The 23,333-nt window shown below is 43.0% G+C and overlaps 1 protein-coding gene across 4 annotated transcripts in view; it reads right to left on the bottom strand.

Annotated features, from left to right (window-relative positions):
* mRRF1 (mitochondrial ribosome recycling factor 1) overlaps positions 1–23,333 on the bottom strand; it is a 57,894-nt gene that overhangs the window by 15,351 nt on the left and 19,210 nt on the right. For 3 of the 4 annotated variants that reach the window (XM_084588176.1, XM_084588173.1, XM_084588174.1), the window contains 3 exons: positions 23,018–23,109; positions 9,609–9,768; positions 2,020–2,166 (listed from right to left, as the gene is read on the bottom strand). In XM_084588176.1, the coding sequence (XP_084444302.1) occupies positions 2,083–2,166; positions 9,609–9,768; positions 23,018–23,109 (336 nt within the window). In that variant the 3' untranslated portion in view covers positions 2,020–2,082. Of the gene's footprint in view, positions 1–2,019; positions 2,167–9,608; positions 9,769–23,017; positions 23,110–23,333 lie in introns of those variants that run through there. The other variant, XM_084588175.1, reaches the window with a different exon arrangement.

Consider the following 23,333-nt stretch of genomic DNA (forward strand, 5'->3'; position numbering starts at 1 on the left):
GTTGTAGGTGTTATCTATCATGTGCCAGACACAGAACTGAAAAAAATGAGTTCTGTTTTGATGGACTACTAGGTTTTTTTTTTCTTTTACGCTTCAAGAAATATTCAAGATGTATCGACAAAAACTGTAGAACACCAAACCAGACGAAACAAGTGTGTTAACACATGCATAAAAATTAATATAAAGCTGTTATGACAGTTTTGGAAGTTTCGCAGGAGTTCAAATTGTAGTAAACAAAATTAGCAGCACTTCTTTACCTTGTAAAGCAATATTGTTCTTATACATGCACAGATATATTTTCAAGCAATATAAAAGAATTTTAAAGCTGGTATCCAAAAGAAAATTCTCAAGAAACTTCTCTATACACCCCCCCCCCCCCCCCCTCCTTATGTACAGGGTCGTCCACTTCTAGCTATAACACAGACACTGCTTTCAAATCAACATTACGTACGAAACAGCCACATATCGATGCAAATCGATGCACGCACACAGGGACCCGGATGTGCTGCTTCACATGGCCTGCCACTTAGCTTTATTGTGTGGCCGGTTCGAACGCAACAGCGTTTTGAAGGCGGTGAGCATGTTATAGCTAGAAGTGGACGAGGCTGTACATCAAAACCTCACATCACCTGAATGCAGTCCCTGCAAGGCTTAGCAACTTAATTTCAGGAAAATGTAGCATCTTCATCATATTATCAGCACTATGCACAAAACTTGCTAACCGTGCAGTGCACACCACTGTAGCCTGCATTGTGATAGTGCCATCTACAGTGGTGTGCATTGCAATAACGAATTCTAAAATTAAAATTTGAAAAATCTCTGCTTCCACCCTCTTCCAGGCCATTTGAATTGCAGAAAACTATGTTGCAGTACTTCCACAAGACCTAACAGTAAAACTGAAAACGATGTGATATAACCAAAAACAAATCATTGCATATCATCTGGAGAAAGGATGTTCTTAGCAATTTTTGCTAAGGCATATGCTGTTGAAGGGGTATGCAACTGTGCATACCCCTGCAACTGCATGCAACCGAACTGTGCCCCCAGATCTAGGTCATTACAGAACAACCAATTGTATAAAGGCACTGAAACAGAATAAAACTGCAGGTTTGAACTAATTTACAACAGGAGTACTGAACTCTGATTAACAAAAACAAAATTTGGATAGTGCACGAAGGTGATTCCTCAAGACAGCAGTTTTGATGCATAAAAAATGGAGAGGTCGGTCGGCTACTCCTCATGCAAGAGCTGGAGAAACAACAGAAATAGGAGAGGTAGATGTGCGATGATGGCAATAATGAAGAAAAAATATACACCACTGAAGGCAGCATAATCTCTCGGGTGTTTAATCCAAGCAGGTGGTCTTGGAACACATATTTAGACCATTATTTAGAAGTATCTCTTTTGTTAAATGCACATCACAAGAGATTTGCAAAGGTGCTTACAGATATCTTGAATGCATAGACAACGAAAAGGTACTTGCACAAAAGACTGGTATTATTACAAAATTTATTTTTACGTAGTCTGCCTAAGGGAAATTTTCACGACACTAAATACTAAAAGCAATTTGTATAATTTGCGGCAAACAAATACTCATTTACAACTGAACAGCTGAGAAATGCTGCATATATCTACACTGTGAAACGGTGATGTTTTAAAAAAAATATGCATGCCCACTCAACAAAAATAAAGGATGCCCTTGCAATGCTTTTTTTACAGAACTATTAAAGGTAAACGACATTCTTCAGCTGTTGACCGCAGCTCGAGAATTCAACACCAGTTTAATGAATAATAAGATATAAAAAGCAGCCATTTCTCACTCTATAAACCGGTTTATTCTGAGCAAGTCCCCCTAGCTCCTCCACCTTATGCTAATGGTGCTAACGGTAGTCCTACAGCAATGGCATCATTATTTTATATTATGCAGTAAATGACAAAAAACTTAAAGATACACACCAATTTACAGCATAAAATATAATGCTTCAACTTGCTTCATTCCAAGGGCTGAAGAAGCATCTGTAAATTTCTAAAAAGAAGTAAATATTTATTTGCTCTTTCACAAACATTCATGCACCTAAATGACTACTTCTCTCCCAGCAGATCTTTCTGTTTGGCTTTTGTCATAGCATCTGCTTTGTTGATTGTGTTTTCTACTTCCATTTTAACCTATACCAGAAAAAAAAAAAAAAAACAAAGAACATTCAGTAATGACAACAAAAGACCAGCAAGGCTTCCATGTTAAAGAAGTGAGATTTGTTAAGAAATAAAACTATAGATAGAGACTAGTCATTTATATGCTGAGAATGTAGCACTTTCTTTATCCATGCATTTATGTCCAGCAGCATTTCCATGCACCAGGTCATAGCCATCAGAGTAAATGAAACACATTAAAGATACCTGGATTTATAAAATTAGGCCCGCGCAAATAGTGGTTCTCTGGTTCGAAGTGAAAAGTAATTCTCTTAAAATAATTTTGAAGCCAACGTTTCAAACACTTCTTACAAAAAAATTAATTGATCTGCACAATAAGCATTTTCAAAATCACGTATTTCCCTGGTACTCGAGGCCATTGCACAAAAGGAAGGAGTGTTTTGAAGCTTTGCAAAAATAGCCATCAGAAATTAGGGCACCACACATATTTGTGGAGTGTGGAAACTCCAACTTCTACTTTTAATTGCTACTGCACGGCTGCTGCCTTTAAGTAGCGACTCCGTGGGCACCTGCAAGACATATGTGCAATGCTCCTGTATGCTCAGGGCCATCCTGCATCGGGCGTCGGAAACAGGCACCCATCTTCATGTGCCTTGCATTAACTCCCTCTCCTGCTTGCGCCTTTGCACTTGACCAGCTAATCACTGTGACAAGTGCAGCCAGCTCAGACGCTATTCGCGAAATTCAAAAGAGCCTCTTGTTCTCAAACTGCTGCAAGCTGACGTAGACACATGGCAGGTACAGATCAGGGCACATGCATACATAGTCCTGATACAGCATACATGCAGGCGAATGGGCAAGTATGCATAGGAAGTGTCCATGGACCCAGAGTAGCCGGGCCATGGTTGCAAGAGTGTTGCAGTGCCCACACGGAGGAGGTGCACAAAACCACACGAAGCAAGCGATCCACAAATTTCATTCACTCGAGATGAATAGCAGTTCGAGATCCTGAATACCAAACATTCGAAACGAATCAAATATTGCATACACACGATTATTCCAAATTATCAAATATTTGCACAGGTCTATAGAAAATGCAAAAGAGTAAGCCAGCTGCACTTGTACCTAAATTAGTTCTCAAGAGCTCAGGGTTCCTTCCACTACCTCCCAGTGAGGGTTTGCAACAAAAATTAACACTTAGGCTCATGCAATTCAACAAGGTGTGGACAAAAGACAAAAAAATTTAGCAAGAACTGCACTCAGGTAAATAAGTCTACAGCCACAAACAGAGAGGCACTGAGGACTGGACAATGCAAACTGCACACTGTACCACTTTCTACAGCCCAGGGCTACAGGGGATGACTGTGGCAACCATTTATAGTTGGACAGTGATGTTTCATTTGCTTTTTAAGTTCCCAGTGGCAACATTGTGGTAATGCAAAAAGCTTTGGCCATAACAGCCTCGAGGCAAGATAGGTCCAGGATAGGAACCAATGCGGCTAAAAAAGAAGGGGAGGGGGTGGAGGAAATGGAGGGGGGGGCGCAATTTCAATACAGTCGAGCCCATTTATATACTGAATCTGACAGTCATGCTGATTGCGTTCGTTATATCCAAAGTTCATAGTAAGTGGACTTCTCATATTATATGGACAAAAATACCAAATCAATCAAAGAGAGTTTATTTCTTTAAAATGTCTGTTATCTGCGTCTGCTTTTTCAAAGCACACCCTATCATAGCATTTTCTAACTTGTTCAGGGCAGCCATGTACTCCTCTCCAAGGCACTTACTGCCAATAAACTGTTTCAGGGATGCAATGTAACTAACCGCTGTTGAAGTCCTTGTGGCAACTAGCGGCATGTCGCAATCCTCACCATCTTCACTGGAGTCTTCGCCTTCGGCTGCTCGCACTTCGCACGCTATGGCTTCGTCAGTGCATGGCTCTGCTATCACAGCATCATCGTCCGTCATCGGGCCCATAAACCTAGTCTTAAGGAAGCAACTTGCGATGCTCCCCGCACTTAGCTGAGTCCAAGAGGCCTTAAGCATTCTCACAGCGTCAAACAAAGAGATCCGAAGTGGGTCATCGAAACCTGACCTCTAAATTTCTATCACCATCCGCTGGATTACGCGCCACCGAATAAGAAGCCTAGGGTGCATGAATGATGCCCACGTCCAGTGGCCACACCTTGCAGGTCGCATTCGGTGCAAGGAAAACTGTGGTCACCGCAGTTAGGGAAGGCAGCACGTGGTGCGCCGAACAGTTGCCGAGCATGAGTAGGGCCTTCCTGTTTTCCTTCATCATGTCACGGTCGAACTCGACCAGCCACTCGGCGAACAATTCGCGTGTCATCCAAGCTTCTCTGTTGCGTTTGTAGCGGACTAAAACATAATTCACAAAGCATCACGGCTTGCGGGACTTTCCACTGATGAATGGCAGCCGCTTGTCACTGCCATCCATGTTCGTGCACAACAGGACGATTATGCGAAGCTTACAGTGCTTTCCACCAGCACACTTGTCTCCTTTAAAGGCATGGGTTTTATTGCGAAAGCAATACTACTTTCACTTTTCAGCCCTTCGCGTAGAGAGACGGTAGCTACCATTGACCTTTAGCGTGACCTCTGGCGCGCCGCCAAGCACAGCTGCGCAAAAACAGGGGCCCCAACTCACGCCGTCAACTCGCGAGGCGGTAGCTACCAACCGCGGCCTAACTCCCGCTCCTTCCAAGAGAGGGGCTACAGCAGGAGTGGCGTCATCCCATCTGCCGCAAAAACAGGGGCCCCAACTCGCGCTGTCGGCTCGCGAGGCGGTACCTACCAGCCACGGCCTAACTCCCGCTCCCTCCGTGAGGGAGCGCTACAGCCGGAGTGACGTCATCCTTGAGACTGTTGTGAGACCGTTTAGAACGACGGTTGGGGCGCCGGTTCGGGTACGCCCTCACAAGAGAGTTAAGCCCAACATTGATCTACGGCCGGGCGGAGCTGCAGTTGTGCCACATGCTCCTAAAGCTAAGAAGAATCATGGGGCTGCAACGTTGGATACTATAGGAGGTGGCCTAGTGGCAGATGGAACCAACGCAGTCTCCAGGGATGCTTTCATTTCTGCTGGCGTAAAGAATGCCGTTGCAGCCGGTGCCGGAGTGGCAGTTGTACGTGCTGCCTTGACCTCACCCACAACCAAGTATATCATTGCAGCCACGGCATTCCTTGCCTCGCTACTAGTTGTACATAGAATAACCAGGTAGCACCCTGCAATAAACAATAGTTTAACCATATGCCGTGGCCAGAGTGAATCACTGCATAACCATAAGCATAACCACAAGCACCACAACCAGCTGCACCACAACCAGCTACACCACCAGCTGAACCTAGGCGTAGCCACAGCTATTGCTTTCGCAATTACCAGGCTTAACCAAGCTAAGCCACTGCCAATTGTTTTTATGGTAGCATCTCATAAAAGAGTGCAGTTTCATCTGCATTGTACATTGTACACATCCTGCTGAGCATAGCTTCCTATCATTAAAATTTTCTCAGACAATCCATGCATCGATGTCTTCGATGTTCGCTGAGGCTGTTTCACTGGAGATTGTCTTGAAAGCTATTCCATGGAGAACTTTAAACGGTGCAGCCACCCATTTCCCAGGCATCAGTCCAAAAGAAAAAAAAAGTATCTTGCCTTGGAAAGCATCGGCGGACCACTGACGGGAATGTTTTGGGACCAAGCGTCAACAAACCATTTAAGTAACGCATCTTCAACATTCACGTAGGTCGCTTTCCGAAGGCACTATCTCATCGTCGGATCAGCGTTTACGCTTGCACTTAAGATCTTGTCCTTGTCTTTAGCAATTGTCGAACTGGTCAACTTTGCCAGACCGTATTTTTTTCACCGTCACAGTTCTTCGCTCATTGACCAAGTTCATTACGAATAGCTTTCCTTGTTGTGACGTCTACAGCCTTTCCTTTCGCAGTCGAAGTTGGGCCCGAAGCACAGTCTGCCATAAAACTCGGTGCAATTGCAGCCCTCGCAATGTTGTGATGAAAGCGTCCGGTCATATGCAAAACTCTAAAGATGCAGCAATAAGAGCAGCGAGAACCACGTGCACCGAGAGCGTTAACTGTACAAAGGGGCAATGCGTCAACTGCATGCTGCTTGTTCATGGTAGCAGCACATAAAGAGCACTGAATGGGAAATCGACGCATGCCACATGACCAACTTGTCCAGCTAGCCATACCATGTGAAAGCCCTGAAGCGCGCATCGGTGCACCATAGGAATGCATTCTGCAGTATCAGTCCTTCGTTTTTAATGCTCTTTGGGTTGCCTGATTTTTTTTTTTTTTCTGGAAATGGGAAGATGGGTTGGAGAGTGGAAGAATGGGGGGAGACCATCGCGCTGGTTGCACCAGCGGTAAGGGTGAATGTTTTGACAGCGGGGTTGAGTTTCCGACGGCTTCACGTTTACTCTGAGTTATGTGGTCACGGTTGTTTGTTAGAGACGCAGTGCCATTACCATAATGCATAATTTGACAGTTGATCTACCCTCGTTCATAAAAACTGAGCGTTTGTTATAACTGTGGCCATTATAAGTGGCCTCGACTGTACAAACTGTTCAAAGAAGGCCATCCTGTTAAGTATCTAAAGAACAGACAAGACATTTATGTGTTTAGCTTAAACCAGTGTGCACAGTATAGTAGCCATCCAATAACCTGAAATGTATATCTGTGCTATGCAGTTTTCAAGCTGTACAAGTAAGAGAGAATAAGAAACCAGGAAATGTGTTCTAGTAAGGAAGCTGGACAGGCATGCATAAAGATCAGTTCTGCCAGGCGACAGCACAGCTCGTGACACTGAAAATACAGTGGTTCAAGACTCAAAGCTCTTTTACTATGGAGTGTGAGGATGCTATACTCCTGCACTGCTCATGCAGATAATGTGGACATCTGTTACTAACACAAAATAGATTAGCCCTTTTAAAGTCATAAGCATACAAGTGGTAATGACACGTAATGACATCACTTTTAAGCCATTATGATTACTAGTTTTGTAAAAAAAAAAAAAAAAGGGTTGAACCTTGATACATTAACTTCATAAAATAAAAAGACTTCAAATGTGGTATATATCCATACGTTCATCTTTTCGACACATAAGGAAACCTGCATTATCACCGAAAATTGCGTCAAGTGAGCAGGTGAATAATGGAAAAGCCACAAGCAAAAACTAATTTCCTAATTCATTTTTGCTGACAAAATGGTGCACCTGGACTTCTAAAAATGCACAGTACACAAGCAGGCCTAATAACAAAAAATAAAAATATGGTGAATGGTGTTTAACAGTTCAGTAGCATTCAGCATGCAGAAATTTGGTACGTAGGTACATCATTGTCTGTTTCTTGGTATGTGAAGCTAGTGGAACAAATGTGTCCTGCTGTCGTATAAAGGGTTAAAGGTTTCTACCATTTCAAGCTACCCAGGGATTACCATCCACAACAAATCTTGGCACCTCCATAACCACTCTTTCTCTCTGCCCCTTTCAACCATGCGCAGAAACCAAGCCAGCTATAGTCAGCAGTCAAGTGCTTTAACTGTGAGTGACCGCAATGGGTAACAAGGAGTTCGTTTCATTAGGTGAATGATACAACCTTTCATATCCCTCCGTATTCAGCTAAAATAAAAAGTAATTTACAAAAATTACCACTGCGCAATCATGCAATGCCTAGGGGTAAGTATAGATTTTAGCCTGCCAACACTTTTCTGTGCAGCAGAACTGCTACATCTCTTTCTGTTGAAGCACACCAGGAATGCCACTATATATCCAAAATGAAAATACAGCTGCAATATAAGCCTAGTGGAAATTTAATCTACAGCAGCAGTTTCTTGTTTGTTTGTTTGTTTTTAATCAAGCATGAGCTTTTGGTTCGAATGGCAAAGCTTCCACATTTGAACTATGCCCAGCCTCCACTGTACCAAGTCAAAGAGTACCACACGCTGTGAGCAAACCAAAAAAGGAAATTGCAAACGTTTACAAAATTTGGAAGCCCAGGGCATCATATCCCACTACAATGCATAAAAGGGCCTGTTTCGAGCCAGTGTACCAAGCCATGCTGCACTTAAAGCATCACACCAGAGGCCATATTGCATCTAAGCAAGCACAGGTACAGTTTTTCGGAGTGAAGTAACAAAAACATCGCTCTACACACTATCTTAAAATTTGACCTGATGCAATCTTATTTAGAACCAAGCGCACTAAGGTAAACCTTAATAATTTGATTTGGTTCCCATTTAAAATCCTAAATAATACGAACAATATTTGTGGTGCTGTAATTTCTAATACAAATTTTAACCAGATAATTCAAAGTGGCAGCCTGCACAAGCCTAGTTAATTTGAAGATATGCTGGAATACTGCTACCAATTTCACTACAAACCAACGAAGCGATGGTCCCTCAAAGCCACGAAGTGGCATTGCAAAGCGATGCCAATGTGTGCTGTGCTGTAAGTGCTTCAGCCCCACAACTCCCCAGCACAGAAAACAAAAAACACACTGGTTCTGCTTAGGAGCCGCTAAAGTGCGTGCCTACAAGGCTGCAGTGGATGCTGGTTTCAAAGCAATGTGCTCTCAATGCACAGTAGAACTGGAGGCAGCAGTGTACAGACTCATCACTCCTCTCTCGCCCGGCCGTGGTCAAGGTAGCATCTAGCAGAGGGACTCGCATGTGGCGAAGCCATTCTTGCTCTGTGCCTACGATGGGTTGACTGCATGCAACAATGGTTTATGCCATTTCTTTTAACTGTGTGCCGTGGCTACAGGGTCAGGTTACCGACACCTCGATTATTTTAAGCACTGTTGCACATAAAGTTAACTTTTATTAAGAAAAACAACCACCTGAAATTTGGGCAACCTGTTTGCAAGGTGTAAGGTAGCTTCAGGCAAGCAGCAGGTAGTACAAGCCATGTGCCTATGCATGTTTCTGGCAAGATGCATAGCGCTCCATGTATCAAAGTAGTTCATTCGTAGGCAAATCAGCTCTACTGGAGGAAATTTGAGTAATGCACCGTTCGCCCGGGTTGTCTGTGCTGACAGTTGCTCTGTCGGGAGCACTTCAGATAATGTGAAAGCAACTTCTGATAATACCATCAGGGGCATGCACATGCCACAACCTGCGACTACAAGGCTGTGCAGGTCTGCCGCAAACCATTCGGGCCATACTAATATGCGGAAGTCAGAGCAGAGTACGATTTTTGTTATGCGCTTATAATTCATCTGCTTTAAGTTCCACGTGCGGCGCTAAACCATCCCGTGGGAAACTTTGATTAGTTTTATTAATTTGAACATTTTCTGTGGTTCGAATGACTTCGAATTAACGAGGTTTTAACTGCATTTCAAAACGCAAGCATGCACACAAGGTTGCAGGAAGACACACACCTGTGCCTATACCAGGCAAAAGTTGAAGCACCACTACTAACCTGTAAAGAGGCATTGTATGTAAGGTCTTCCGAGGCATTTTGCTTATTTTTTTGGATTTCTTTGGTATACTTTCGCTCAATGCCGAGCAAATCCTCTTTGGCCTTTGCAAATAAAGTCCTGGCATTTTTAGCTAATGACTCTCGGTGCTCCTTTGTGATCCTGTAAAATATGAGGCCATATTACATTAGCTGCGGAACTGCTTTACAACAAAAATACTGTGCATCAGAAATAAATGTACATGCAATTTGAGGAATAACAAGAACATTTGTATGAATGACTTTCATGTCACTAGCAGTTCATGTCCAAGTAGTCAAAATGTTTTTCACTGTACCAATAAAGTAAGTAAATTACTTAAAATGGCTACAAGATGGCAAATGCAAATTAGCACGGAGCATCAGCACTCATATTCAGTGTTCATAATATTTTCAGCATTAGAGAGCACTTCCTTCAAAAAAAAAAAAAAATCCCCCCATCAATTTTAATGCAGATAAGTTCCCGCATTGCATATTCGCCATTACAAAGTGCCGCCAGAACAGCATAGCCTCTATTACTTTAAGGGACTTGCGAGACTGTGCCTTGCTTAGCATTGAACACAAAATGATTTTGGGCAGCTGCTAATAAATTTTGGACAAAGCATGGATACCCCTTATTGCTATGATAAGCTTTACATAAAACCCAGCAAAATAAATGGAAGACTTATTTCTTGCTAAAATACAATGAAAAGAGACTGCACCTGTGAAATAGCACTGTTCCAAAAGACATCCAGTAGGCATGCCATGGTTCCATAGCTTCACACAGTATATATGTATATATATATATATTTTTTTTTTTTCTTTTTCCGGGAGCCACATTTTTAGTCTCAGTCATACCAGTACAGTTAACTTCTGATTATCAGAATGAAATATGAAGCAGATTCAATGCACGAACATTGGCCTCATTTGCATTGTGGTAGCGCAATTCTTAATGCACTAGGCCCATGTCCTGCATGAGCATAAATGAATTACAAACTGTTCGGCCTCAAGTTCTTCTAGAGGCATGACTGACATAAGCACCGCTGTTTTTGGTATGGAAATCCTAGTTTTTCATGAAAATGCATGAGCAGGCAAAATCAAGCCCACTAGTACCACAAATGCAACAACGAAATAAGAAAATTAGGTACGACTTTTTATCTATACCCAAGTGCTGGAAAACAGGAGGTGCTACTATCCCCAGGAAAATCCTTTCTAAAGAAGAGTACAGCCTTGAAAACATTTCACAAACTAAAAAGCATGCCACAACCATTTTCCTTTTTTAATTTGCAGGTACGTTCAAAGACATCCAAAGCACAAAAAAGCATATTTTTTTAAATTCTGTGCCCACCTGTTTCAGCTTAAAAAAAAAAGTTAAAGACAATGTGAGAACACCAGGCACAAATCTGAGCAGACTTTAGCAAACACCATTCACTTTGTGGTGAAAGTGCATCACTTTTTTTGAAAAGACTTATGAGGAATCGCCCATTTCGACAGATTTTGTTTGCTAACTTCAAATGGTACAAAAGACTTGAACAATTTAATACCAATTTCAAAATATATTTTTGTACCTCTTATGCTGATATTTAGATGACTGGCCAGACGCAAACATATATAAGCACCCACATGCTGATGTCATTTCATGGGTGTACACTAGCACACATGACAAAGAGTTGATTACGTCTCGCAGATGAAAAGCACAAGAGAGGCTACCACTAGAAGAAATGAACAGCCATTCCACCTCATGAAACCAAATCCCAAGTAGGTCAGTGCAAGGCGGCTGAGCTGTTCACGGCAACATATATGACCCACAAAATATGTTACCACACTTAAAGGTACACGAAGGACAACTCCATCCAATTGTTCTCCGTAAAAATAAATCTGCTTGCTCTTTTTGGATATGCTGACTTTTGTCCAGCTACAAAAAGTATATTCACTGGCGAGAAAGTTGGAATTCAAAACTTTTCCACTAGTAGATTCAAACTTCTGATGTTCTTACTTGCAACCATTTTCAGCCGAATGGCAGTGTAGCCTTTGGAAATCTGCCAGTGATAGCAATATCTGTTTTTCGTTATTTTAGTCCTTTCCAGCTTATAAAAGCTAAATTTCTGGTAAGAGTGGTACCAGTGTGATTAGAACAAGGTAGTCTAGCAATAAAGGTGCAGTTTTCTTTGTCCTCAGTGCCCAGCGTAATTCCGACAAACCTGAGAGCATGCAACTGTCCTTTTGCTTTCCCACACCCTTCAATCCCACAACCTTCCTTACAGCTGCAAAAGAAACATAACAATGCAAAACGTGCTAATATATAGGAGCCATCATTTACAGCTCTGTGACGATCCCTCAAAGCAGTTGACGCACCCCACGAGCACCTTCTCGGTGACACACAGGCCAGCTATGAGGGGAAGCAGGAAAAGAAAGAGCAATAAACACTATCCTCGTCTTACAGCAGAAATGGCCAACTATGTGCGCTGTCAATTTTCGGGGAGGCACATGGTGACCCATTTTGGCTCTTTCAAGGCTCGCCCTTTACAATACTGCAACAATCTGATTAAGCTGAAAAAAAAAAAAAAGGACTCCTGCTCACCCCCTGTGAGCAGCTGTTGCAGGAAAAACAGGTATTACTTTTGTGGCAAAAAAAAAAGAAAAGAATGCCGATATATCATCTGACCTCGTTATCTTGTGCTACTAGTAAAAAGTTTAATCGTGCTACAGTCGGGTAAAATTCCTTAAATGCAAAACGCACCACAATGCAATAAAACCTCATTGATACGTCGTTTTTTTTATTGCAAGAAAAACGTATTATCCGAGAAAACGTATGATCAGAACTGCCAGATTCTGAAAACAACTGCTGAATGAGGTACAAAGGCATTTAGAATTGAGATTTTCACTGCATAAAATGTATATTAGCACTTCGAAACATCCAGTAAGCAGAGCTCCTTTTTTTAGCCCTCACAGAATTCAGTCCATAATTCCGCTGACCTAAGCACAGAAGAGATTTAGTAACAAATCCGGTTCGTAGAAGGCAACGACGAGCCGGGATCGTTTCCCTGGTTGTTCTTTGCCTCCTTACACTAATGATAGGTGAAGAAGCTATCATGATGGCTTACAGTCGCCGTATGTTTGCTCATTCTGCGTCCCCCAGACCCAGCCCGCTCGTATACAAGTTAATTATATGGGGTTTTATGACGCAAAAGCGACTGCGGCTATGATGCGCCAAACACAAGGTTAGATGATTTGTTATGTGAGGTGCCTAGAGTTATGGTACTCATATTTGATTTAAAACTTTTTTTTTCAAGAAATGTACACACAAATATTGATGAATGCTTGTTCGCCTAAAAGCAATGCAGGATGAAATGGAATGTGTTCACTGTAAAATACAGTAAAATATATTTTTATAAGTTGGAAAGTCGCAGGCATGAGATTAAAATGTGATTAACTTTGAGCTCATCGTCGCGCATTTCACACACGGGTTTGTCTTTTTTTGTTAACAAGGAGCTATGGGTGATGTGTGTGTGTCCTATGCAGAGACGTTATAAAATAACTTCCAATAAAACTTTCTTGATGTCGGCAAGATTTCCATTCCACTAAAAAGGGCTTAACAAAATGCAGTTGTCTCCTTCATTTGCCCAAGCAGCTTGCCACCTGGCTCTTAGTTTGCTGCGCACCAACTACCCTGTGGGTTATGCTCTCATGCATTATTTTCATGGATTTGGCTTGTGCAGCAGATGTGTCTGCTCTCTCATTACTCCTAGTCCCAACATGACTGGGAACCCAGCAGAATTTTATATTATGTTTTCGAGACATTATCTGTACTATGTTGTGTATTACATTACCAATCAGTGATTCCACTGCATTTTTAGAGTTTAATGCAATGAGGATTAAACAATCAGTGTAGATAATGCTATTTTTAATGTTTTCATTCCTTATTTTGTCTACAGCGACACAAACTGCATAACATTTTGTTGTAAAGACTGATGTGCACTGAGCGAGTCATTGATTTCTCTATTTCATCCTGCACTATCGCACTTCCCACATAGTATTTAGTTTTTGAGCTATCTGTATAAAATGCAGTATAATTTCTATATTTTTCCTCTAGTGCCAGGTATTCTTGTATTATGAGTTCATGTGGTGTGTGCGTTTTCTTAAATTTCGGTAATATGAGGTCACAGGCATTGGGGAAAGTACCATGGTGGTAATGGTTCACACCTTCAGGCAATAGTTGGCATTTCACCCATTATGTCCAAGTCCTTGCATTTTTTTTTTTTTTTTTGGAGGAGTGGTTTTATTGTGCGGGGCTTGTTGCCGAAGAGAATCCTGGATGGGTATTTTGTGACTACAGTTATGCTTCGTTAATACGACCCCCGTTAATATTGACGACTCGAATTATGGAGTTTTCCTGTGGACCAAACTTTTCCCATGCCTTTACGTCTCGTTAATATGGAAACTCGCTGTCCGGACAATGGACAAGGAGAAAATGCACAAATGCCATTAGGGTCCATGTATTTTTGTCGCGTTAATATGGACAGTCACGATAACCAAATCGTTATACTGCTTCAAAGATAATTTCTCTTTTAGATTTTGTTGACAGACACCACATGAATGTAGTGCCAATGACTGTTGATTGCCCTTTTCGCTTGTGGTTTCATATCTTACACTGCAAAGTTGTGCAGTCGATGCATGTTATGATATTCTGTATTGCATGAATTCACTTGAACAAAACTCTGACAGCAGCTTGCACCTTGTAGAAAGCTGGATTCAGCAAATTTCAGCCGACTGATGCGTAGCAGGGGTTCGTGGAAGATAAACAGTAGAAGTCAAGTAATTTATTAATGAAACGCCATCGAGAACAATATACGATTGCATCACAATACTTTCAATTGCATCGCATTTAGAACGTAACGGTGAATCAGATAATGCTCTTGTAGCTCTTAAAGCCAACTCTGCTGGCCTACATTATGCTCTAAAGCAGACCTCATCCTTAGTGTTTTCTTTTTTTTTTTTTTTTTTTTAAGAAAAAAAAAGTTTTGATTCATTATCACAGACGACTCGATTTATGGAGAGTTTTGTACAGAAACCAAGTGTCCATATTAATGAGGCACGACTGTATATAGAGACAGGGGTATTTAGACAGAGAGCGAATTTTGAGGACATATATACAAGTTAGTGCCAGGAAGGTTCATTTGTTGCTACATAAAGGCTTGGTATTGGAGATGTTCTATAAGCATCGGATGATAACCGTAAACCAAGATTATGAACTGGACCTAGCCGTTGTAGGTAGGATGGCCTGGCTGAGCCGTATACTTTTGACCCATAGTTTAAATTAGAGCGTACCAGAGAACTGTAAATATGTAAAAGGCATGCCCTGTCAGATCCCCAACATTTTTGAGAAAGTAGCTTTAGGATATTGAGGGCTTGAGACGCTTTTTTCCCTAGGTTATTTATGCGTGGTAAAAATGTTAGTTTTTTTACCAAAAATGACACCTAAAAATTTATGTTCCTGTTTGAGTGGTAGTGCAGTTTGGTTAGATACAGTGTGGGGTCAGCCTGTAGGCGTCGTTTCGGAGAGAACAGGACCGCTACTGTTTTCTGCGGAGAAAACCTAAATCCATTTTTATCTGCCCAGGTAGCCAGTTTATTTATTGTCATTTGTATCTGTCACTCACAAGTAGATATGCTGGAAGAGGTGCACGCTATTTGTAGGTCTACGTAAGCTGAGTACATTATGGATTTAGGGATAACTTTTGCTATGGAGTTCATTTTAATGATGAATAGAGTCACACAGAGGACGCATCCCTGGGGTACCTCTTCTCTTGAGTAAAAGCATAGGAGAAAGCTGCGCCTAGGCGTACCCTGAATGTGCGGTTGGTCACGAAGTCACTCAAACAGCTCAACATCCTGCCGCAGATACCTAGGTCCACTAGATCAAGGAGGATATCGAACCTCCACATGGTATCGTAGGCCTTCTCCAGGTCGAAGAGGATTGCGATACAGTGTTAATTGCGGATGAACGCTTCCCAGACTGTGTTTTCAAAGCGGACAAAGTGATCGATTGTGGAACTTGTCTTTTTAAATCCACATTGGTGTATGAGGATTGCGATACAGTGTTAATTGCGGATGAACGCTTCCCAGACTGTGTTTTCAAAGCGGACAAAGTGATCGATTGTGGAACTTGTCTTTTTAAATCCACATTGGTGTATATCTAAATGTCCCCGGGACTGAAGTATGAAGGTTCGTCTAATATTTAATGCTTTTGATTGATTTTGCTCTGCAGCTTGTGAGTGCTATTGGCCTATAACTGATGGGATTAGTTGGTGGTTTGCCAGGTTTTAGAAAAGGTACTATAATATATAATTGATTCTTTCCATGTTTGAGGAATTTCTCCAGTCATCTATATTTTATTGAAAAATTTTAGCAGAAAGTCTATGGCAGTCTCAAAAAGGTAGGCAAGCATGGCATAATTTATATTGTCCGGGCCTGGTGCTGTCTTCTTACTGGATACTAGTACTGTAGTAATTCCTGTACTGAAATAAGCAGACTAGTCTTCATATATGCCTGCTCTGAAGGGAAGTTGTCATTTTCCTACTATTGCTTCGTGCTTTTGGAATGGGTGAGTAGTTGGATGAGCTTGAAACTGGAAAAATGCTCACCCAATATGTTCGCCTGCTCTTCTAGTGCTGTTTGAGTATGGGTGGTGTTAGCATTAAAAACGCGAAAGGAGTAAAATTCCCTGTGATTTCCCACACTTGTTCACACATTTTCTCAGATGATATTGAACTGTTAATCGAGCATACGTATTGCAGCCATGAGGCCCTCTCTGCATCATTTCCAATGTATCATGCTTTGGCTCTAGCCCTTTTGAAGATGAGCAAGTTTCTTGCAGTGGGGTACCTGCGGAAGATGCCCCAAGACTTGTTTTGTTGTTTTTTAGCCAATTTGCATTCATTTGTCCACCAAACCTTATGTGTTTTTCGTGCAATTTCAGACGTTTGTGGGATGGCTGCAATTGCTGCAGATATTAGGCATGTGACAAACTTTTCATTTATTTATTCTATAGTGAGAATTTCAGAATATTCATTTTCAAGTGTAGCCTTCGTACTAAAAAGTACCCAATCAGCGAGGTGAATTTTTCAGCGCCTTGGTCTCGTGGGGATGATGCATGCAAATGATGTTAGCTTTTTAATGGTAGGTGGTCACTTCCTCGAGGGTCGTCTAAAACATCCTAAATATAATCATTAAAAACTGATTGAGATGCAAAGGCTAAATCGAGACAGGTAATTTTCCCAGAGCTGGGGCAGAAATATGTGGCTTTTCTTGTATTCATTAAAAGTATGTTATTTGAAAGATTAAAATCCTCTATGAGCTGTCCCCTGGAATCAGTGTGTTCACTTCCCCAGAATGAGGGGTGTGTGTTGAAATCTCCAGTTATCACATATGGCTCAGGCAGTTGTTTCTTCTAAGTTTCTTCTAACAAGTTCTTCTAAGTCATTCATGATAACTGTGTAGTGTGGTGGTATGTACACAGAGAATACTGTTATTGTTTTATGGCTAATGATGTTTACTGCGACAGCTTCTAAGTGTGTTTTTAGTGGTACCTGTCTTGCAAGGACGTCTCTTTGCGTTATGATAGTGATGCCTCCTGAGAGCCGGCTAGCCTGCACTCCGTCTTTCCACAAAATATTATACTTTTTTAATATGTTTGTGGTTTGTGTGCTGTGGCCCAAGGTATGTTTCTTGTAGGTACACAGCTGTAGGTGCCATTGTTTATAGTAGGCCGGTTATTGTCTGTGTAGCTTCCGTGTAAACCTCTGCAGTTCCACTGTATTATATATGCCACTGTGATAATCTGGGAATTGGGGACAGTTATGTACTCTCAGGAGCAGTGACTCGCGGTCTCCCTCTACTTTCTGGCGAGTCCCGCTGCCACTGCAGCGGCAGTGAACCAGGAGCTAAATCTACTGCCACTCTTGTGGCGCCGGATTTCCACTAAGACGCTGCGGATGTTTTAGTTTTGGATGTCGGCAGGCTCTCGCCAACATCCACATCCTCCACGGTGGACATGGACGATGCTTCTCGGTCGCGATGGCCAGTGGCCTTCGCGTGCATCTTTTTTGTTGGCACCCCTGAACCAGGCCCTGCTCCAGCGGCAGAGTCACTTGGAACATGGGTAGCCTTCTTAGTGGGGTGGGGCGACAGATTCAGTTCAGCAGAGCTGTTCTGGGTGTCGGTCGCCGAGGAAGCCTCTGCTGAAGGTGGTGCCCAAGCATCTCCCGCGAGGATCACATTGTCTTCTCGCAAAAGTTTCAGCCCTGTGGACTGCACCACTGGCTTCTGTGGTAGGGACTTGGATGATGACACCAGGTCCATCGGATCGACCTGTGTGCCGACTGAAACTGAAGGTGCCAGCGGTCCTCACGTCACCACTTCAGAGCATGTCCCTTTCTGTCTGAAAGAGAGACTTTTGCCTTAAGGTAAGAAAGGCTTTCAATGGTCTTCAAAGTTATTTCTTTTTCCATTTTCCAATTGGACACAACCTGGAGTATGCGCCATGTGTATCGCTGCAGTTTATGCAGTATGGTGTGCGTTCACATCTCTCCTCGGTGTGTTTCTCTTCGCCGCAGGTGGCACAGGTGGGTTTACCCCGGCATGCCAACAAGCTGTGTCCACAGTGCTGGCATTTGAAGCACAGTCTTGGATTCAGAATGTAGGGATGGACTTTGCAGTTAAGCGGCGTGAATCGATTCAGGCAGAGTTGTGCTATAGAAGGTTAGTAATGTGTGTTTGGTCTTGATTTCTGTATTGTTTCGCTGGATGGTTATCGTCGGGCTGCAATGACTCCATGTTAAGCCAGTTCCTCTTCAATTTCTTTTGTTTGTATTCAGTTTGTAGTCAGATACGATGCCCTTTGTTTGATTTAGGGTGCAGTGAAGAGTGACTTGTACACTTAACTCAGCAAGATTTTCCAAGCACAGTAGTTTCTGACAATAAGGAGGTCTCTGCTTCTCTGTTTTTTCGCTTTGCAGTTCTTCCCGATGCGGTTCTTGAGCATTTTTGCGATGATGAACGCATACAGGTTGGCTACTGGTTCGTCGGTTGTTGAGTGGACCATGAAAAACTTTGGAAATGCTTCTGGTTTCTGTGGGGTCAGTTTTTTCAACTAGGTGCAACCCCTTTTCAGGGGCCGGTCAAGTGTTTTTAGAAAATTTATCCCTGCGGCCTGAATTAGCTAAAGGTTCCTAAATTATATCACCTCCGTTTCACTCTTATATGCAGAGGAAGGTCCCAGAGCCCCTCGCCTGGTAGACAGACGAGGAGCCCATCGGCCGAGGCTTGACCACAAACTCTACGACCACTGTTCATGGATTCTTCCCTCCACCTCTCAACCTATTGCCATGGTATGGATGACAGCTTTGGTAGGGGGCTCAGGGTCTGTGGTGGTGGCAAGCACCAACACCTCGTTACACAAGGTGCCCCTGCAGGCCATATACAAATGAATAGTTTGTTATCAAAAGGTTCACACTTTTGCCCCTGAGGCACTGCAAAGAAGACACTGCGTTTCTCCTCATGAAGTCATGGTTCCGTGGAATGGGCGTCTTGTATGTTGGCTCCTTGAATTTTTTTTTTTATGCTTTGCCTCTTTGCACCTGGGCAGTACAGAAAAGCAACTGTGGCGGGTGACCACCACTGAACAGTTTTTCATGTCACGAGCACTCGTTAGCACATGTTCAGTTGGTCACAAATTGTATTATAAGACCACAATTTTTCAAAATTTCGAACACAGTAACTGTGAAATTGTGTTATTCTGGAACGCATTGATCGAGAGAAAAATAGTAGCCCTACAGGAGATGTTTTACTGCCTGCAATTTTGAGTGTACAAAACGGGAAATGTATCGAAATCGAAACGGGGGAAATGGAAAAACCTTGAACGTATCAACAAGGTTTATAATACTGTATTTCCAAACTAAATGTGACCAAAGTTTTTAAAATAATTAATGAAAAAACTGTTCCTTTCTTATTGCACTAGATAATGTGCCTCATCAGCTTGAACAGTTCCACATTAGCCAAGAATTACACCAATAGTTGTTCTTAGTTGATATTAAATGTGTGTAGCATTTGGGACAACCTAAGTTATTTGAATGTTGCAATTTAGCTGTGCCTTGCCACAGTGGCAATGCAACATTCCTTGGAATTGTCCAATCTTGTTCATTTCATACATTCTTCTCCGTTGCTAAGAAGTCAAAGCTTGGACTGTCACTGCCATTTCTAACTTCTCTCTTCATCCCCATTACTACTATGGCTATGAATGCCCATACAAATGAGCCCCTTGAAGAGAGCACACGCAAACTTGGATGCCATCATTATTGTCACTCAGACAACTGTCATGACGTAGCCTTCAGGCAAAAGAAAAATAGTGACTTAAGCTCATTCCTTAGTGTGGCTATTACTAACGCCATGATAAGGTGTGCCATACGCCTTGCAGTCCACGAAAGGCAATGCAATGCATATCAGGCAAGCACAACACCAAGATCTGGCCATATCAGATCTTTGCGCTGCATCTCCCACAGTTAGATAAGAATATGCAATGCGATGCCATGCTGGTTGAATATTCAGTCCTCATCTGTTCTCCAATTATTTACACCCAAAATCCAGATGCGACCTCTGGCCATAGTATCTTCTGACCTGCTGAAAGAAATGTGTGCAAAGTGACATGCATGTGTCACAGGTAACTGGCCATACTATATATCTGCACTTGTTTCATCCAAAAAATGCCTGCACTGCATACTTGTTGCAGTCATATGCACTGCACGCTCATCTCCGACAGGCACAAAAGAACTGAAAGGCTTTCTTTCACTCCCGAAAAATATTCATCCATCCTACCATGATCAACGCCGCAGAGCCCGTGCAAAGGTGCTCCACCGATATTATGGCGGTGAGTCGGACGCCATATGGGTGGATGCTGCATGCACGGGTGATGAAGTGACCGCAGCCGTGGTGGATTCCTCCTCATACCCTCTTATCACATTACCTCTCCCCTCAGACACCTCCCCAGAAGCTGCATAGGAAGCTGCCATTGCATTAGCCATAACCCGCACGGAAGCCGCATACATTTTAACTGATTCAAAAACAGCAATTCTAAATTTTGCACGTGACCGAGTTCATGTCTTTGCTTTTAGCATACTGGACTCGCCCGATGCACCCCGGCCCCGCCATGTGGAGCTGATATGGGTGCCTGCGCACTCCGGGAATCCCGGAAACGAGGCTGCCAACCTTTTAGCTCGAGGCTCTTTAAACCGAGCTCAGGTGGCCTCTAATCCGGGATTTACGAAGGAGCGCATGCACTCGTTCAGCGAGCTGACGCAGGCCTACAGAGCCTCGTGCCAGCTCTAACCCCCCCCCCCCCCCCCCCCCGCACCCCTCCCTAGACAATAAACACGCAACACTATGGCGCAGACTACAAACACACACTCTTCCTTCATCCCTTACCCTTTCCCACTACCATCCTTCCTTCCACACTCCTGCTTGTACCCTTTGCCCAGAACCCTTTGTCTCTTCAATCCACATCCTCTCCCTCTGCCCAGCGGACCCTCCCCTGCGGGGCCTAGAGCAACTGAAGACCTGGGAGGACTGGAGACCCTGCTGCGTTCAGAGGACCCGGCCGTGCAGACCATCGCCACCGGCCGGGCTGCCAGTGTTATGCTCTTCAGGGACATAAACACTTGAATCTCAGTGGGGTCGTGCGGGGACCCAGGGGCCTGCGCGTCCCGAATTCCTACGTCTAATAAAGGTTTTCTCTCTCTCTCTCTCCCTTGCCTACTCTAAGAGTGCCATGTGAATAATTTGCAAGTACCACTTTGAAGGCCACCCCAGTTTTTATCATCACAATAAGGCTGTCAGCCAAAAACGAAGCGAAGATGTTTGTATAGCATGGTTTCTTTAGTGTGTTAGCTCTACCAGTTACGTTTCTCAAGGTCATATTTTTCGCAATCCTGGGTCACGTGAGCCATAGTTTCAAAATGGCAACCCAGTGTGGCTGTCGCACAGCAACAACGTATATACCACGTGACCAAGGTGATACCATACCATGTGACCAAAATGGAACCATACCACGTGGCTACACGACAGATAGCAACAACAGACATGTAGCAGCGGTGCTCGAGCACCGCAATTCAGACCTACACTTTTGTTTTGCTATGGGAGCAAAACGCAAAGTAGATTTCTAGAGCTAAAGCTCGATATTCAATCACTGCCTCAGTGTCAGCTCATTTTTCTTTAGTGCTGCATCATTACTATCCACATTCTCGCAAAACCTGATGTCAGAAGCTGAGTTGACCTTTGACCCTTCCGAGTGCAGAAGGAGGAGAGGAGGAGGAGCAACACAGCTCTGTCACAGATGATCTGCCTACCTGGAGCACTCGTTTGTGGTCTGGTGAACAAAACATACAGCGTAGTGCAAGTGGGAGAGGAAAGGCCGGGAAGTGTGCTGGCTCCCAAGCCACCTCTTTAACCGGAAAAGAAAGGCATTGGTGAAACGCTTGATATGTGAGAAACAAATTCAAAGGCACACCGAAAAGGCTGCTTCGCAGGAGCTGCCACGCAAGGGGCAGAGGGAAAGTCACTTCGTATTCACAGTTAGGTGTGCTTGACCACTTTGTGCCGTGGCTCTGCTTCTTGGATTAGCATGGAGGCTAACTCAGGGCCATTGGGCCGTATGATGAAGAGTAACCTCGTTTGCGATGATGAGAACGACAACGACCAAGACGACAGCGAGAATCGAGGGAGGCTGATGCCGTGGCCAAGAGACAAAAACAATCGGAAGCACAGAAGCGGCATGTGCAGAGAAAACATCAGCAAAAACACTGATAAAGACTGGCAACGAAACAGTTCTATAAATTTTGTATTTCAAGATGATGTTTTGACATGAAGGCCATGTCAAACTACTTTACTGACCACAAAACTGTGTTTGCTGAATTAAGTTACAAAATGTGATGTGTACGCAATGCCAATATGAGTAAAGACATTTCTTCTAAGAAGATCGCCTCTATGAAGAGCATGCAATGCATGGTCAAGAAGCATAACTGCCAGATTAACTCGGCAAAGCAATGCGTAACCACTGAGACACAAGCATAACCATGTGAAAATGCATTGCTGCTGCACAATATTCCATGATTAATCAAGTTAAATCATCTGCACTTTTTCTTCTTCACCAACTCTGGACAATCAACAAAATGTTTTTGCACTGTTCACTGAAGCTGAGAATGCGTCTTAATCCAGTTTGTCCAAGAGTCTATTGTAGTTCAGCAAAGTTGCATCTTATCTACATGGATTTCACATACTGACAATGGCCTTGTATGAATACTCAAAAGCATATTATCCAAAAGCTCAAACACAGCATACAAACTCACTTAGGAAGATGACAGAACACAGATGTTCCATCCTGTTGGGTTGAAATGTTCAAGCCAGATGCCTGGATGGCTTGAATGGCTGGCTTGATGGCCTGTTCAAAAGTAAGAACTTGTTATTTTCGTCTCTGTACATATATTTCGAGAGAACTCTGTATACTGAAGGGCATTAATGTGGATATTAACACGTGTTCAGCACACCAAGAGAGATTAGTGTTGCCAACTAGCTGGTTTGCAACAGTAGGTCTGCCTTTTAGCACCTGATGCAAGTATTACACCTACAGCTGTTAAGTATTCGTTACATGCATTTTGTGCCTGG

Source organism: Amblyomma maculatum, chromosome 1 (genome assembly GCF_055883805.1).
Source record: "Amblyomma maculatum isolate TAMU_Amacu chromosome 1, ASM5588380v1, whole genome shotgun sequence".
In the NCBI taxonomy this organism is placed as follows: domain Eukaryota; kingdom Metazoa; phylum Arthropoda; class Arachnida; order Ixodida; family Ixodidae; genus Amblyomma; species Amblyomma maculatum.